Source organism: Ictalurus punctatus, chromosome 15 (genome assembly GCF_001660625.3).
Source record: "Ictalurus punctatus breed USDA103 chromosome 15, Coco_2.0, whole genome shotgun sequence".
Classification (NCBI taxonomy): Eukaryota; Metazoa; Chordata; class Actinopteri; order Siluriformes; family Ictaluridae; genus Ictalurus; species Ictalurus punctatus.
Genome location: NC_030430.2, coordinates 5,999,122 through 6,014,741, shown reverse-complemented (window position 1 = coordinate 6,014,741; position 15,620 = coordinate 5,999,122). Strand labels below are relative to the sequence as shown.

General features: G+C 38.4%; 1 protein-coding gene across 5 annotated transcripts in view; it reads right to left on the bottom strand.

Moving 5' to 3' along the window:
• Window positions 1–1,959: 1,959 nt before the first annotated feature.
• LOC108275964 (AP-1 complex subunit sigma-2) overlaps window positions 1,960–15,620 on the bottom strand; it is a 38,311-nt gene continuing 24,650 nt past the window's right edge. For 2 of the 5 annotated variants that reach the window (XM_017487157.3, XM_017487156.3), the window contains one exon: window positions 1,960–3,803. Coding sequence is in view for 3 of the 5 variants with exons in the window: in XM_017487156.3 (XP_017342645.1) it covers window positions 3,756–3,803 (48 nt within the window). In the remaining 2 variants the exon portion in view is untranslated. Of the gene's footprint in view, window positions 3,804–8,639; window positions 11,182–15,620 lie in introns of those variants that run through there. The other 3 variants (XM_047160589.2, XM_017487158.2, XM_017487161.3) reach the window with 2 other exon arrangements.

Here is a 15,620-nt window from a genome sequence, read left to right as displayed (position 1 = left end):
TTTTAATTGAGGCATTACATATATACATATTGTGTATCATAGAAATGTCTTCTAGAATCATAGCTCCACATAATAATAATAATAATAATAATAATAATAATAATAATAATAATAAATGGTTTTTAAAAAGCATTGTTGTTTAGCAAAGTATGTATAATCATTGAAATGGTGATGTTTTCTGTGTTTTCTGAGATGTTTATCCAACATTTACGGAAGGAGTCTCCAGTGTCAGCACTTAACTAACTGTGAGTAAATTTCCCTCCACATGAAACACAGACAATTTTGCACTTTCCAGCTTCTCGAGAAAGTACCAATGTAACTATAAATGGATAAAACATACAATGTGAGGTATTTTCATTTTAAAAAATGTAATCAATGTAATCATTGTGGTGTAAGAGGAATAAAACACTTCGGGAAGTCCTGTTTTAGGACAATAACCAGCTTCAACACAACAAAATCCCCAGTGTTGATTTAACACCCAGAGTGTTGGATTTACACTCTACAGTGTTTATATAAGTCCATCGGAAACTAAATGAACACTCTAGGTGTTAATTCAACACTAGGGTTTTTACTGTGAAGGTTTTCCCTTTGCTTCGTTTTCATGATAAGAGCATGAGCCAGTTTCTTTTCACCTACAAACCCCATGTTGTATTTCCATCATCAGGATTGTGACTGCTGGTGGATTAATTGCTTTCAGAATGCTTATGTGGGATATCTTACGGTTAAAAAAAAAAAGAATTCAATCAATGACAACTCAATCTAGTGAAGAGCGAATGAAGGAGATGTCCTTAAGAGATGGAGAGAATGCTATTAAAGCAGACACGCACCTGAACCTCTTTTAAATATGTGTAAACAAGTTTTATTCCATGTTTGAGCCACAAACACAGCAGGACAGATTTACTTTGAACCACAACATGTAACAGATTTCATCCATGTGGAGATGGATGGGTGAAGGGTGAAGGAATGAAGGAATGTGGGCCGTACAGACCAGATACAGAAAACGTCACAGCGTCACAGCTTCACTGGATGTCGGTGATCAATATGAGCATAATATACGTACGCTTTATATACAAATATGGCATAAAACAAAGTAAGTACTGATTATAAATGTATAAAATAAAATTAGAATAATAAATGTATAATAAATGTATCAAGTAAGATAAAATTTTGAAGTGTTTCTGGACCTGTAATAACTGTATAAACAGATAGGTACTGTAACTTCTTCCTTTGCATTTTTTGCCCTGATTAGATCCGCCTTCAGACGGAACAGAGAGTGCATCATGGTTTGTAAATAGAGAGTGGCTCGTAATGTTTAGGTCACAATTGTAATTCACATCACGGGCTCTAAAAGGGACAAACTGCTCCTTTAAAACTGAAGAGTTACAACATTAAAGCGTCAGTTGACTATCAGTAGCTTAACACAGTGGATTATCGTTGCGTTAACGTGTTGTGTTAACAACGGGAATGTTCAGAGCTGTGAAGTCGATACGTCTCTTGTGCTTCCTGCCGCAGCCGAACTCACCGAGGAGAACTAAAACTCTGCTGCTGACAGATCATGTAAGCTGATATAAAACATAAACGATAAACTCTTTGGTTTTGTGAATGAATCCCTTTCTCTGTCTTTGTTGTTGTTATTGTTGTTGAAATTGTGGTGTTCTTTATTTTCTGGTTTTTAATTTCTAAAGTGTACTTTCTAGAAACTTCTGATCTGTTCTGTTCTTTCCAAGTTGCTTTAAGTTGACCTCTTGGGTCTTTTCCGTTTACTTATTAAAGCACAGAACCATGATGTGCTTAACAAAGAATTTGTGCCACCAATCCGAACAGAGTATAATGTCAAAGTGGGTGGAAATAAATCCATACCAATAATTATTTAATTCATTCATTAAAAAATTGAAAAGACTGAAAAAAAGAGTGAAATTTGAGGTAGATGTGTGCGCACGACTTAATTTTTTTTTAAAAAAAATAACTCCGCCCACTTCTGCTATTATTTATAATTTGTACCTGCGTGTAAGATTTTCCTATGAACTTCTGCTGCCTTTAAGTCCTGTTGGGAATGTCGTAATTACAACGCACATTAACGTCACCACAATGTCGGAACTATGTCGTGATTGCAGAAATGAATGCAAAATCAAGCAAACGCCACACTATTTGGAGAAGCTTGTAATTTTTGATAATGACCACAGATTCTTTTGCAGATTTGGGCCAAGACGCGTCGCGTCGTGTGACGACATGAAATGCATCATCAAACGCGCATTCAGCCAAAGCCGTCTTCAGCATTTGCTGGTTCTAATAAACAAAATACCGCATAATGAAATCTAACATGACCCTGACTGAGATGAAGCGGTCACTGAAGACGAAAGAACGCGTTCAGCACGCAACATGACACAAGCACCGTGTCCAATACACTCCCATGTTAATCAAAATGGCTCCTACATGTAAAATAATGAGAGTGAAAACTGCCCACTAAACAATTTTTTTTTTAATCCATCCCACAGGATCCTAGTCTTGATGCACACAACTAACTTGAGGTTAGAAAAAAAACATCAGTGCATAAAACAAGGACTTAAAAAAGTTTGATATGGTTAATTTCTTGGAGCATCCCAAAATCCATGTGTGAAATGATTTACTGTTCACAAACATCCAAGTCGAGCATGTTCGCCACAAAAAAGGGACAGATACTCCATGTGCACTGGTCATACAGTTTATACAAAGTGAAATGATTTACAATCACACTATCCAGTGTCACCCAGATGAGGATGGGTTCCCTTTCGAGTCTGGTTCCTACTTCATGACGTCTCCGGGAGTTTTTCCTTGCCCTCATCACCTCTGACTTGCTCATTAGGGCTAAACTGACATCCATCACCATCATTAAAAGCACTATATAAATACAACTGAATTGAACTGGACTTACCCAAAGAGGTGAAGGACTCCCCCTCTCCCACCACCACCACAATTTGTTCACCTTGACATTATAGCGAACTGATTGAGTAGCAAAAATTCTGTTACCAGAAAATGTTGGGATGAAAAAAACCTAAAAATAAATCAAAACTTTAGCCATGTTTTGTGAAGATTCTTTCGTTTTTGTACTTCGTGCTGACTGTGTGTTTTAAATCAATCATCGCACACATGGCCATGTTTCAATAAGATCATTTGTAAATAAATTTGGACGCATATCATCATCAGAATGATTCTTAACATTCGATTCCACTTTCGAACGCTTCCCTTTCTGAGTCTGAAAGAAAGGAAAATGATCCAGCTTCCGGGACACCGCTCACATCTCTTAGCTCCATGTGGAATATAAATATCGCTTTATTTTCAATTTTAACTTCCTGGTTCCATGCTGTAATTCAATATAATATTAAAAAAAGCACTAAAATAATTTTTTACAGGCAATATATGTGTGTGTGTTTTATACGTTTAACCTTTTCTAATAATGTGCAGAAGCAAAAAAGATCGCGATCGATGATGTTGAATACAGAGTGTAAACTTGAGCTGATCTTAAGGCTGAGTTAAGGTGAGGAAAGATGTTTTCCTGATGAATCTGTACAGTGCTACATTGTGTGTGTGTGTGTGTGTGTGTGTGTGTGTGTGTGTGTGTTGTTTGAAGCACACAGATAGAGAAAAAAAAAAGAAATAATGATGGATGAATTGTCAAAATACACCAAGGTATGTGTGGGTGCTACATCTTTAAACAGACAAACAGTAGGTGTGTGTGTGTGTGTGTGTGTGTAAGACGTTGTGTCCTTCTTGGCCATTTAGGTGAGTCCAATCTCCTCCAGAACACTGCGAGGGGTCTCTGCTTCCTGAAGAGGGCAAAACAACAGCAGCAGCTTTTATCAGTGATTTTCACACACACACACACACACACACACACACACACACACAAACACACACACACCATGGCTGTGTTCCAATACTCTAACACAGGGTGTGTCTCATATCACCGTCATATACAAGCTGCAGTTATTTCCCTTGTATATGGACTACAGGTGTAAAGATCGGATGTTCGGAACGCTGCATCAATTTAAAAGGCAATTAGCAATTAGCATAAATAGCTACTTTAATATGTAGCAAGTAAGTAACTGTAAATGTGTAAATAGGTTAGATGGGTGATTTGAATGTAATGCTGATACTTAAAATATTAATTATGTACGTCATCATATATATATATATATATATATATATATATATATATATATATATATATATATATATATATATATATATATCCAGGAAGTCCACGGGATGTGTGTATCAGTATAATCTAGGAAGCATGTTAAGTACAGGTAAGTATTGGAACACAGCCCTGGTTTACTTGGATTGGAATGGAGATTATCATCAGAGACTTCGTTCACCTACCTGACACTGCTCAAATTCAGGATCAAAGGGTAAGTGAATGAGGTGAGAGGACACGGACTCAGACTCAGACACACATGAACAGTTGGAACATTTTGACGTGTGTGTAACGAGAGACGTGATCAAACAGAATGTTCTGAATTTGCTTTGAATGATCCAAAAATAAACCGTGTGTGGGCATGCTACGTGACTCAGAAAAGACGGCTGACTAACTCGGAGAGGAACGATTAAAGTGTGACAGAGAGGAGAGGAGAGGAGAGGAGAGGAGAGGAGAGGAGGAGACGCGAAAGGACTACACTCTCAGAAAAAAGGGTACTATACTCCACCTTTCCTTGTGTACCTACATCGTTCACGTGGAAACCTGGATAAAGTGTCACTATCAGAAAGATTTAAGATACACAGTCGGACTGTACTTTAAGTAAGGACAGGTAGCTTGAGGGTCTTACACTAGTGACAAGGAATGTTCCAGTTTAGTAGCCTTTTTTCCCTCTAAGAGTGTACAAATACACGTGGATGAGTGATAAGAAGATACACGTGGGCTGGTGAGACACAGAACACACATCACACTTACTTTGGCATCCTACACATTGCGTCAAGCACAAAGTAAAGAGAGAAGTGACTGATGAGAAGAGAGGTCTCTGTCTAAAAGCCCGAAGGTAAACCAAGCTAATCCGCTAATCCGGGTTCTCGATTCAGGAATCCATTCGTCACACTGGCTGAGAATTCCGCATCGGAATGTGAACGCGAATCAAAAATCAAAGTTAGAATCAGAATAAAAATCTGAATCAGAATCAAAATTAGAATCAAAATTGGAATTGGAATAAAGAAACAAAATCTGAATCCGAATCAAATTAGAATTGGAATTAGAATCAGGAAAAAAAACGATCTGAAACAGAATCAAAATTAGAATTGAAATCAGAATCTGAATTAGAATCAAAAGCAGGAAAAAAAGAGAATCTGATTCAGAATCAAAATTAAAATTAGAACCAGAATCGAAATTAGAAGCAGAGTCAGAAAAAAGGATCAGAATCAGAAAAAAGGATCAGAATCAGAATCTGAATCTGATTCAGAATCAAAATTAGAATAAGAATCAGAATTAGAATCAAAATCAAAATTTGAATCAGAATCTAAACTTGAATTGGAATCAGGAAACAAAATCTGAATCTGAATCAAATTAGAATTGGACGTAGAATCAGAAAAAAAGGATCTCAAAGCGAATCAAAATCAGAATCAGCATTAAAATTAGAATCAAAATCAGAATCAACTTTAAAATTAGAATCAGAATCAAAATCAGAAAAAAAGGATCTAAATCAGTATCAAAATTAGAATCAAAATTTGATTCAGAATTATAATCAGGAAAAAAAATCTGAATCTGACTCAGAATCAAAATCAGAATCAGTGTCACAATTAGAATCAGAACTAGACATATGTCATTTAGATTCAATTCATTCATCTTCAGTAAGCGCTTACACCCTAGATGGTGCAGCAGTCCATCACGCGCACATACACACAAACACACTTCTAGGGGTAATTTAGAGTATCAAATCCAATTCAGTGCTAATACTGACATGTTTTTTAGGAGGTGGGAGGAAACCAGAGAACCCAGAGTAAACCCACACCTCTCAGGATCGACCCCCAGTCCCTGAAGCTGTGACAAGGCAACACTACCACCTGCTCTCACATACCATTCACATTCTAATCAGTGAGACTAAAATGTTTTTATGATAACTGTACAGCTCAACATCACGGTATCTGCTTACAGCTTTTTTATTGATGGGGAGGAGCCTAAAATTACAAACCGCTCCTTTAAAATGGGATTTAAGAGATGCTTACTTTTAGTAATATATATATATATATATATATATATATATATATATATATATATATATATATATAACTTTTTCAGATATTAACCTGCTAGACTTACCTAGTTGGTCATTTGTAAGAATGTGGTACACATGGAAATAAAATTTGTTGATAAATTCGATATAGATATGTCATGTCCCTATTATGCTACACCACCAAACCACTAAATCATCACAATCTTAAATTGAACCCCAACACGTTCTACGTCTCTGATGACTCGGGGCATGAATCTTCCCTGCTTTTCACTCGCTGCTGTCAGGTTTGGTGCACTCAACCCATTTCCATAGATCGATTCCATCCTCAGCCTCTCATTCTCACTCAGACAGGGTTTTTAATGCTTGGCACTGAACATGTGCATCCATCGCTAAAAGGGCTGAATCATTCATGACTCGCTGAGCTCTGCAGCACCTTGATGCATCAGCAAAGCGCATTAAAGCGACTCCAGAGTTTCAGGAAGGGCAGACACCTGCAGAACACTGAAGGCCATTTCGACAGATTCGTATCTACAACAACAGCATCAAGATTTAAACAGGGAACAGAGCAGTTTTCAATTTACACACTTACCATCCCAAAAAGAATCATTTGTGCAATTATTTAAAGAAATGCTTTTAAACTGTAAAAATTTTTAAATGTTTTTTTTTTTTTCCACTTAAAGGTGCATTAGGTAAGATTAGGTCTCCAAAAGTAGGTGGAGTCGACATTTCAATGATTTTTGAATGTCCCGCCCATGTTCACGAAGCTCTGCCCTCAGGATCTACGGTGGCCTGTAGAGTGACTGACGGGAGGTCCGTCCACACCTGACCAAGCATTTTTCCAAATGGGTTTTCTCAGGCATTAAATATACTTGTGCTGAAGCCACAGCTTAATTTTTTTTTCAATTATCTATATAAACTGGAAGATTATCCAGACTGCTAGATTGTTAAAAAGTGGTGGCTCGTCCATAGGTGTAAACACGCCTATCAACAAACGTTGATCTCCTTAAAGCCCTCATTCACAACTCATTACATGCTCCATTTGAGTGACCAGTAATTCATTGATCTGCTTGTTTAGAGGTTGCGCAACCATGGAGCAGAGCGGTTTAGCTCCATAGTTATTATTGCACCTAGTGGTCAAAAATGGGAACTGCAAAATAATTTTAATAGAGGGCCATAGGAGTCCGAATCATGCTGCCTTATGCTCTCTCTATTAACGTTTTCAGTGGAGGACAGGGCAGTTAATGACAGGGTTGCCAGAGTCATGTTTTATTATTATTATTATTATTATTATTATAATAACAACAAATTGGCCAATATATTGTTTCATAGCTAATACTTGTAATGAAATTGAATAGATTTTTGCAAACAAAGCCAACGTGTACAGTGTGTCTATAAAGGTACAGATACATTTCTATTGTCAGATATACTGCAAAGATTGGGAGATGGAAAAACAGGGATTATGAAGAAGAAAATATCCGTACATTAGAGATGCGTGCGCACCACAGTGACCTTGCTGTTGAGAAAAAGGCTGAGGGAAAAAAAAAGAAAAATATTTATGTCTCCATTTTTACAGTGTCCATTTTTTCAGGGTAGTTTTCAGGTATTTTGTATGGTTTTTGAGATGTAGTTGAGCTGGACACTTTATATAGTTAATAACGTGTCTTCCAGCTGTACTTTGCATTGGACTGTGTCACTAATCGGCAGTGTTTTTCTCTACAAAACAAGCTCATACAAGTCAGCACATTCCAGTCAGATATTCAAGCGAATGCAGATTTCTGCCATGACTCTGTGAAAGTGTTGCTTTCTGTTTTGTTTTTATTGGCCAATTTGTGTGCTTCTTTGTCTTCATTTTACACAAACTCTCTGATTCACTAGTTAATGCGAGCACCGTCTAGGAGTCTTTAATCTATAGGTTTAATAATTTTACCATCGGAGTCCTCTTTTCTTTGACAAAGCACTCTTTTAGAGTCGTGTTAGAAAGGGAGTGACCTGAGAGAGACGAGTTAATAAGTTCCACAAAGATTTTTTGCTTTTCGTATTTAAGTGCTATTCTAGATCTTATTTGGTCTGCAGCAATAATAGCGATTAAACCGTAATAAAACATAACTGCAATAAAAAATAATAACTCCAAGCTAAAAAGAAACTCAGGACATTTAAGAAAAAAATAAAAAATAAAAAACAAGAAACTGGAAAGTGCAGTCCTTCCCATGGTGGAAAACTTACTGTCTGTTACAAAGCACTCACACTGGAGACTCCTTCCATAATCGCTAAATAAATAATTATACATTTTTCTTTGTCAAGAAACAAAATAGTTTTTATTTTTCAGTTTATTATTTGACTTGCCGCTGTTATAGAAAATGAATCAACACCTTCTAACCGATCAGATTTGAGAATTTGTTAGCGTTGTGCAATAAAATTCCTTTCAGAACCATGAACTTCATATCAATCGAAATAATCATCACTTTATTCGTCTTTGTTAACAAAACAGATTCCGACAAAACTAATACAACTCTGCACACTTGAGATACAAAATCGATTACGTTGTTGATTACGCTGTAATCTTGGAAATTATTTCCTAACACAGGCTGCTACACTGTGCAACTGTTTCAACCAGTCCTTCTGGGATTTCGCCATTTTGCGATCGCAGAAATGAACGCAAAATCGAGGAAACTCCGCAGTCTTCGCAGGAGCTTGCAATTTTTCAAAATGACCGCAGATTCAGGCCGAGACGCATCGCGTGACAGCATCACGACACGCGGTCCGCCAAAGCCCCCTTCGTTTCACGTGCGTCGAACGTGAAAACAGCTAAAAGGTCTCGTTTACCGACAAACATCACTGCGAAAGACTGCGCGAAACAATTTCGTGCCAATTTCAATTTCGCCAATTTAAGTAGTTTTCCGCATCGAAAAAAAACACACACAAACAAAAAACACAAGTTGCATCGCAAAGCTTGAAAAAAGCCGCAGCAAATTCAAGCATTTTTGGCCGCAACAATAAAAAAAAAATAACTAGGCAAAATCCTGTCTGGACTGTTTCAATAATCGTATTATGCAGTTATTCGTCAGTCAACCTTTCACATCATTAGCATTGCTCATGCTACAACACTTTACATGAAGTTCAAACCTGATTTCCTCCTGATCTGTATTCAAATTCACATTTCTAACAACAATTATATTTGCTGAGTGGATGCACTGGGTTGCCAGATTGGATTTCCTGTCTATTAATTTTCTTCTTCTTTTTTTTTTTTTAAACATTTGTCACAAATATACACTCATCATATCCATCAAAACCACTGTTTGTTATTGCAAAAAAAAAAAAAAAAAAAAAAAATCAAGTTAGCTATGAAACATGCCAGATATGTAACGCTTTCAGAAATACCTCAATACCTTTGACCCAAACTCCAATCAACCATTTACACATCATGTTTTAGTGTTCAGGCATACTATAAACACTAAGCTGACTAAACGGTATAAGGCTGGAAACAGTCCATTCTGGCAACCCTGTGATGTCTACTAGCTCTATACAACTACAGACATGCAGTATAAACACAACAAATACTGACTGACAGATCCTCACCATATTCTCAAGAAGTCATGAGAAAATCAGAGTCTTTTGAAATATTACATATACTCCACAATGTCTCGTCCATAACGCACAAACAAACCTTCCAGCATAGTAAAGGAAAAAAACAACAACTACAACAAATACACTTCACCCTGAATCATGTTGAATATGTTTAGTATCTGGTGTGAATTTCTTGGTTGGTGCGGTATTTTTGTTGTTCCTGTGAGAAGTTGGCAGCCGCTCCGATGTCACCCGAAGACACTGTTATTGCTAGCTCAGTTATGGATCTCAAACCTAAGTGATAACGTTCAGGTTTCGGCCCTGAAAACGAAAAGAGTGAGAGTTTCTATTCTCGCTCGCCGTTTTTAAGACTTCAACGTCATGTTAACGAGAAATCCGACGAATAAACAGTGGAGACGCTGACGCAAACATTGGACTCAAAGGTCCAGAATGCAACGCAGCGATACGAGTTACGGAACACTCGACCCGACTAGTTAGAGATCTACGAGCGCGATGACAGTGGTATTGGCATGAAAGCTTTGGAAGCTGATCTGTTTGAGCAGAGAATATAAATGAGAGAGCTGGACGGACTAAAGGACTAAAGCGCTGCTCCATCGGTCTCTTTAGGTAGAGCTGACACCAGTAAAGATCACATGTGAATTAGATATACTGATAGGCGCATGGTTCAGGGTGGATTTCTACTTTTAACTTATAAAAGTATACGGGTGCATTAAGTTTCTTTCAGAAGCCTGATCTTCAGAATTTAAAACCTCTACACAGTGCATCAAACAGTCGACGTTACAGAAAGGATTTGGTGGAAAATTGTTTAGAATGAAAACAAAAAAACAAACAAAACACCAATCATATGATTTATATTCCAATCATACACAAATAGATTTGAACCATGCAGGCTGGATAATGTGGAAAAAAATGACCATTAGGGGGAGCTCTCACTGATTCCACACAGGTACAGGTAGATGAGGGGTGAAGGTACACAGGAGTGTATGTGTGTGTGTGTGTGTGTGTGTGTGTGTGTGTGTGTGTGTGTGTGTGTGTGTGTGTGAGAGAGAGAAAGAGAGCAGAGAAAAGGAATGTGGCAATGGGTGTATGGTGAATGTGGCATGAACAACACACACAGACACACACACACACTGGATGACGATGAGACTGGAGACCCAGAGATGCTGCATTCTGATAGGACGGTAGTGGAAGAGGAAGACCAGCAGGCACACCGTGCAAGGGGGAGGGGCTCAGCATGCATGACGGGCAGCCACCAACAGCCAATCAGTACACAGGCACGTTAAAGTATTCATGTCTGGGCTGGGGAGGAGAGATGCAAAAAACACACACACAGACACACACACACAGACAGACACACACAACTCAAAACAGAGCAAGCCCACAGATAAACACTTCATACCTGAAAGAAGAGAAGACAACACGCAAGCAGAACGAAAATATGCGCGCACACACACACACACACACACACACACACACACACACACACACACACACACTGTAAAAAAAAAAACTCGACAACAAGAGATAGATAGCATGCTCTAACAAACCTCCTTATCGTTCAGATCATGAATTATGATCAAACCCGTCAGGAAAAAATTTAATTGAAATCCTTTCACATAAATTCCACACCTCCATGTAGAGAAGAGTTTTACACACTCATACACCCACACCCACACCCGTCTCATCATGTTCTGCATGTCAATTACACTGTTGCACACAGCCCTCTTTGTTCATGCAACACAGAAACACACTTTTCCAGTGTGTGTGTTATATATTTCTATCCAGAGTCTATCCCAGGAATGCTGGGTGCGAGGCGGGAATACACTCTGGATGGGGCATACACACACTCACACCGAGGGGTAAATTAGTGTAACCAATCCACCTACCTTCATGATTTTGGGAAGAAACCAGAGAACCCAGAGGAAACCAACACTGACACGGCAATACATGCAATACACCCCGGTCTCCTCCCCAACTCCAAAGGCATGCGTCGTAGACTGATTGCCATTTCAAAATTGTCCACAGTGTGTGAGTGTGTGTGTGATTGTGCCCTGCGATGGGTTGGTACCCCGCCCAGAGTGTCCCCCGCCTTGTGCCCGAGTTCCCTGGGATAAGCTCCAGGCTCCCTGTGAACCTGTGTAGGATAAGCAGTACGGAAAACGGATGGATGGATGGATGGATGGATGGAAGCTGAACATTACAGCTCCTACATTTATGTCTCTTGTTCCTCCTAAATCCCAACCCTTATTCTCACTCTGACTGGCTGATCATAGCCAGAAGAAGAAAGAAGGAGAGTTGAACTTTAGCTGCGGTTTCAATGAGACTTGGCAAGGTTTATTTATTTTAGCAATGTCATTAACGCTGATTTTTAGATTAGATGAACACTGGACTAATGTTGAATTCACGCTCCAGTTCGCTACCATTTACGCTTTCTTTTCCTTATTCGGAGTGTGCGTGTTACCTGACAGCGGCCGAAACCCTGCTGTGCCTTCCGAACTGAACCGATTTATAGTGTTTGAGGGGAAACTCTTAAAATGTTTAGACAGTGAAAAAGACAGAACAAGGATCTGGAGTGAGCTGAAGAGGATTTAACAACAATTCAAACCTCTACTACTTGTGCTAAAGAGCCTCTAGAGGGAAAACCTGCCAACAGAAGAAAAAAACAGAAAAAAAAAAACAGAGATTTTGCTATTTAAGGGGATTCTGTATAAGCACTTTAGGAGTGTGACTGCTACTTGGTGACGGTTGTATAAGACAGGGGGTGATCTAAGCTTCTCAAGGACACACACTGTGTACGGAGTGAAAGAAGGACTCTAGAGGACGAATCTGTAGCTAAACATGAAGCGTACACCGTATTCACCTGAGCTCCTTAACTCTGGAACAGACCGGAAGCCTCGGCCGAAGTGTTCGGACCCTTAACTCCTACAGGGTGGACATTTTACAACAGACAAAACATCGAATCAGCATCTTAAGACTATAATGCAGAATTCTGCAAGAGTTCTTCAGCTCCAGGTGGAAAATTCCCACTTACCCCACACATAGTTGAGCAAAGCATGACTTGGACATGTTTGGTGTTTTATGAAATTTCACCTATTAAAATTTTTTTTTATCGTACACCTTATCGTACAGGCTGTTATGGAATTCGGCCATGATCGTGTCGTACAGTGCGACAAGTACTAATCTTAAAAGACTGCAAAAACAACGCGAAAATAAAGCTCACATACATGTTTGAGTTTTGTTTATAGTGTGTAGAGATTACATTAAGTCACTAAACCACAAATCGCATCTGCGTGACATCACTGAAACACCGAAAGTAAGTAAGTAAGTAAGTAAATTTTGTTTATATAGCACATTTAAACACAGCAAAGCTGACCAACGTGCTGAACAGAGTAAGAAAAAGTTCAATAGAAAACAGAATAAAACCAAATAGAGACAGACAATAGTAAAAATGAGATTAAAACGCCTGGGGGAAGAGATACGCTTTCAGCCTCTTTTTAAAAAATGATAAAAGAAGGTGCAAGGCGGATGTCCATAAACGAGGGCCGACAACTGAAATGAAAACGCTTCTATCCCGCTTAGTTTTTAAACAGGATTGAGTGACATAAAAAAGAAACCTATCAGAAGATCTTAAAAACCTGCTAGATGAATGTGGTGTAAGAAGATCTTTGAGAAGGAAAAGAAGGAGCTCGATCATTAAGCGTTTTAAAGACAAACAACAGAATCTTAAACTGGATCCTAAACTGGACCGGGAGCCAATGGAGCGAGGCTAAAATTGGGGTGACACGATCATATTTCTTTGCCTTGATCAACAGCCTTGCAGCTGTATTTTGAACCATTTTGACCGATGAAGACTCCAAGTACAATGGATTACAATGATCTAACCGCGACGTGATAACGCACGGATAACCTTCTCACTGGATCTGGTTGGAGGAAGATTTTACGTGAAAAAGACTTTTATAACTTCGTTATTAGAGTCAAAGCCCCATCGTACGATTAACATGTTTTCGCCAAACCTTTGCTTCGATCCAGCCTGAAGAATGAAGGAACGTCGACTAAAAAGTTTTTACGTGTGTAAATATACTCAACCAAACAGATTTCAGATTAATTCCCAAAGGAATGTCTCGGGAGTCCGATTTTAATTAAGTGGCAAGCACAGCTATATACACTGAAGCTTTCCCCGCTGAGGCCTGAGTGTGTATGTGAGCTGTTTCTCTGGAATCTTTTTTCAGTGCATTGAGGTTGCTGATGGATTCAGTGCTATGTACTGAGGTGATACAATATCAAAGGGATGGAGAAAAAGCGTTTTTTTTTTTTTTTTTTGGATGAAGGAGTAGGGGGAGAAGTTTCGTTTCGTTTGAAGATTGTTTGGAGAAAAAAACAACAACTAAGCGCCTAGACCTTGAAACACATGAGCTAAGTGAAACGAGCTAATTACGAACTTGAGAGTGACTTGTTGACCTGAATGTAAAATATTAAAGGAATACTCAAGTGTTTTTCGACTTAAACTCTAAATAGACCTACTAGAACTATTACATGGCGACTAAACAAGAAATGTGCGAGGATGAAACTCCACAACAAAAAAGTTAACAACACAGGTATTTTTTTGTTGTTGTTGTTGTGTTCATACGCCAATCAAACCCACATAACCCACGATTCACAATCTCTAGTCTATGAGAAAAAGTCCTAGAGAGAGAGCTGAATTAAATGTCAGTTCAAAAGTTAAGTCAATATTTACATATATGGGGAAAGTTCCTCGTATTCAGAGTCGTGTCACGCACCTGCTCTACTTTCAGATTATTACCTGTCTGTGGTTCAACCTCCTTCAAGGTTGCCAGATTTTTCTTGACTAGAAGACAGGGGTTTTTCCCAAAAAGATTCTATACCACCACCTTTAAAACACAAGCACTTGAATTTGAGCATTTAGGAGTGGACAAAATAGAAATAAGAGATAGAAAATGAGATATCAAAAGTGTTTTTTTCTTCCCCTAATAAACAATAAAAACTTAGATTGTACAATCACAAGCACTGAAATAAATATAGGCAATCTAGTGTTGCCTAGTCATAACGATCATAAAAAACCTCTGCAAAATAAGATGCTGTCTCAGCCGATGTCGTCCATGCAAAAAAAAAGGTTACTTTTATGATAAATTGTAAATACATATGTACATATGTACTCAAATGGCATAGTTGTTTTGAGTGTATTTACAACCCAAAACACAAAGGTCAGCATGACATGCGGTGGTTACATCAAACTGTCAGACAAATCGAAGTAAGTTCAAGGTCTTAACTGAGACATGCCTCCGTTTTAATCCAATTCCAATCCAACCATTTAAATAGATTTTCTATTCGAATTCCCTTATAAGAGTTCATCACTGTATGTACATAATATGCCTTTCAAACGAGCTTCTGTTGTATTTCTCATTTAAACTACATCAAACCCTACACCGGAGAAGCGTAGCATTCAGAGACAGCATTCAGTCTGTCTGTAAACTCAGACCAGATCATGTGGGTGAGAAGAATAACACTGCTATGACTCATAGCCAGAACAAAGTAAAGAAAAAGTCCCGCTAAATTAAAATGACACCAGACAGAGAGTCAAACACAAAAGTTTACGTAGACTTAGGACAAAATGAAATGATATAATCAACTCAAATATCAAATTTATATCAAGACATTGGGTTTCAGAGATGTTCCTACACGGTCACGAGGAACATGGAACAATAGTGTGTGTTGTTAGTGCATTCTTTAAATCAGGTCTAGATACTGAGAGGACGAGGGCAAAACTACCCATGGGGGATGCAAACTTTTGCACTCGAATGCAAGTTTAATACCAAGATT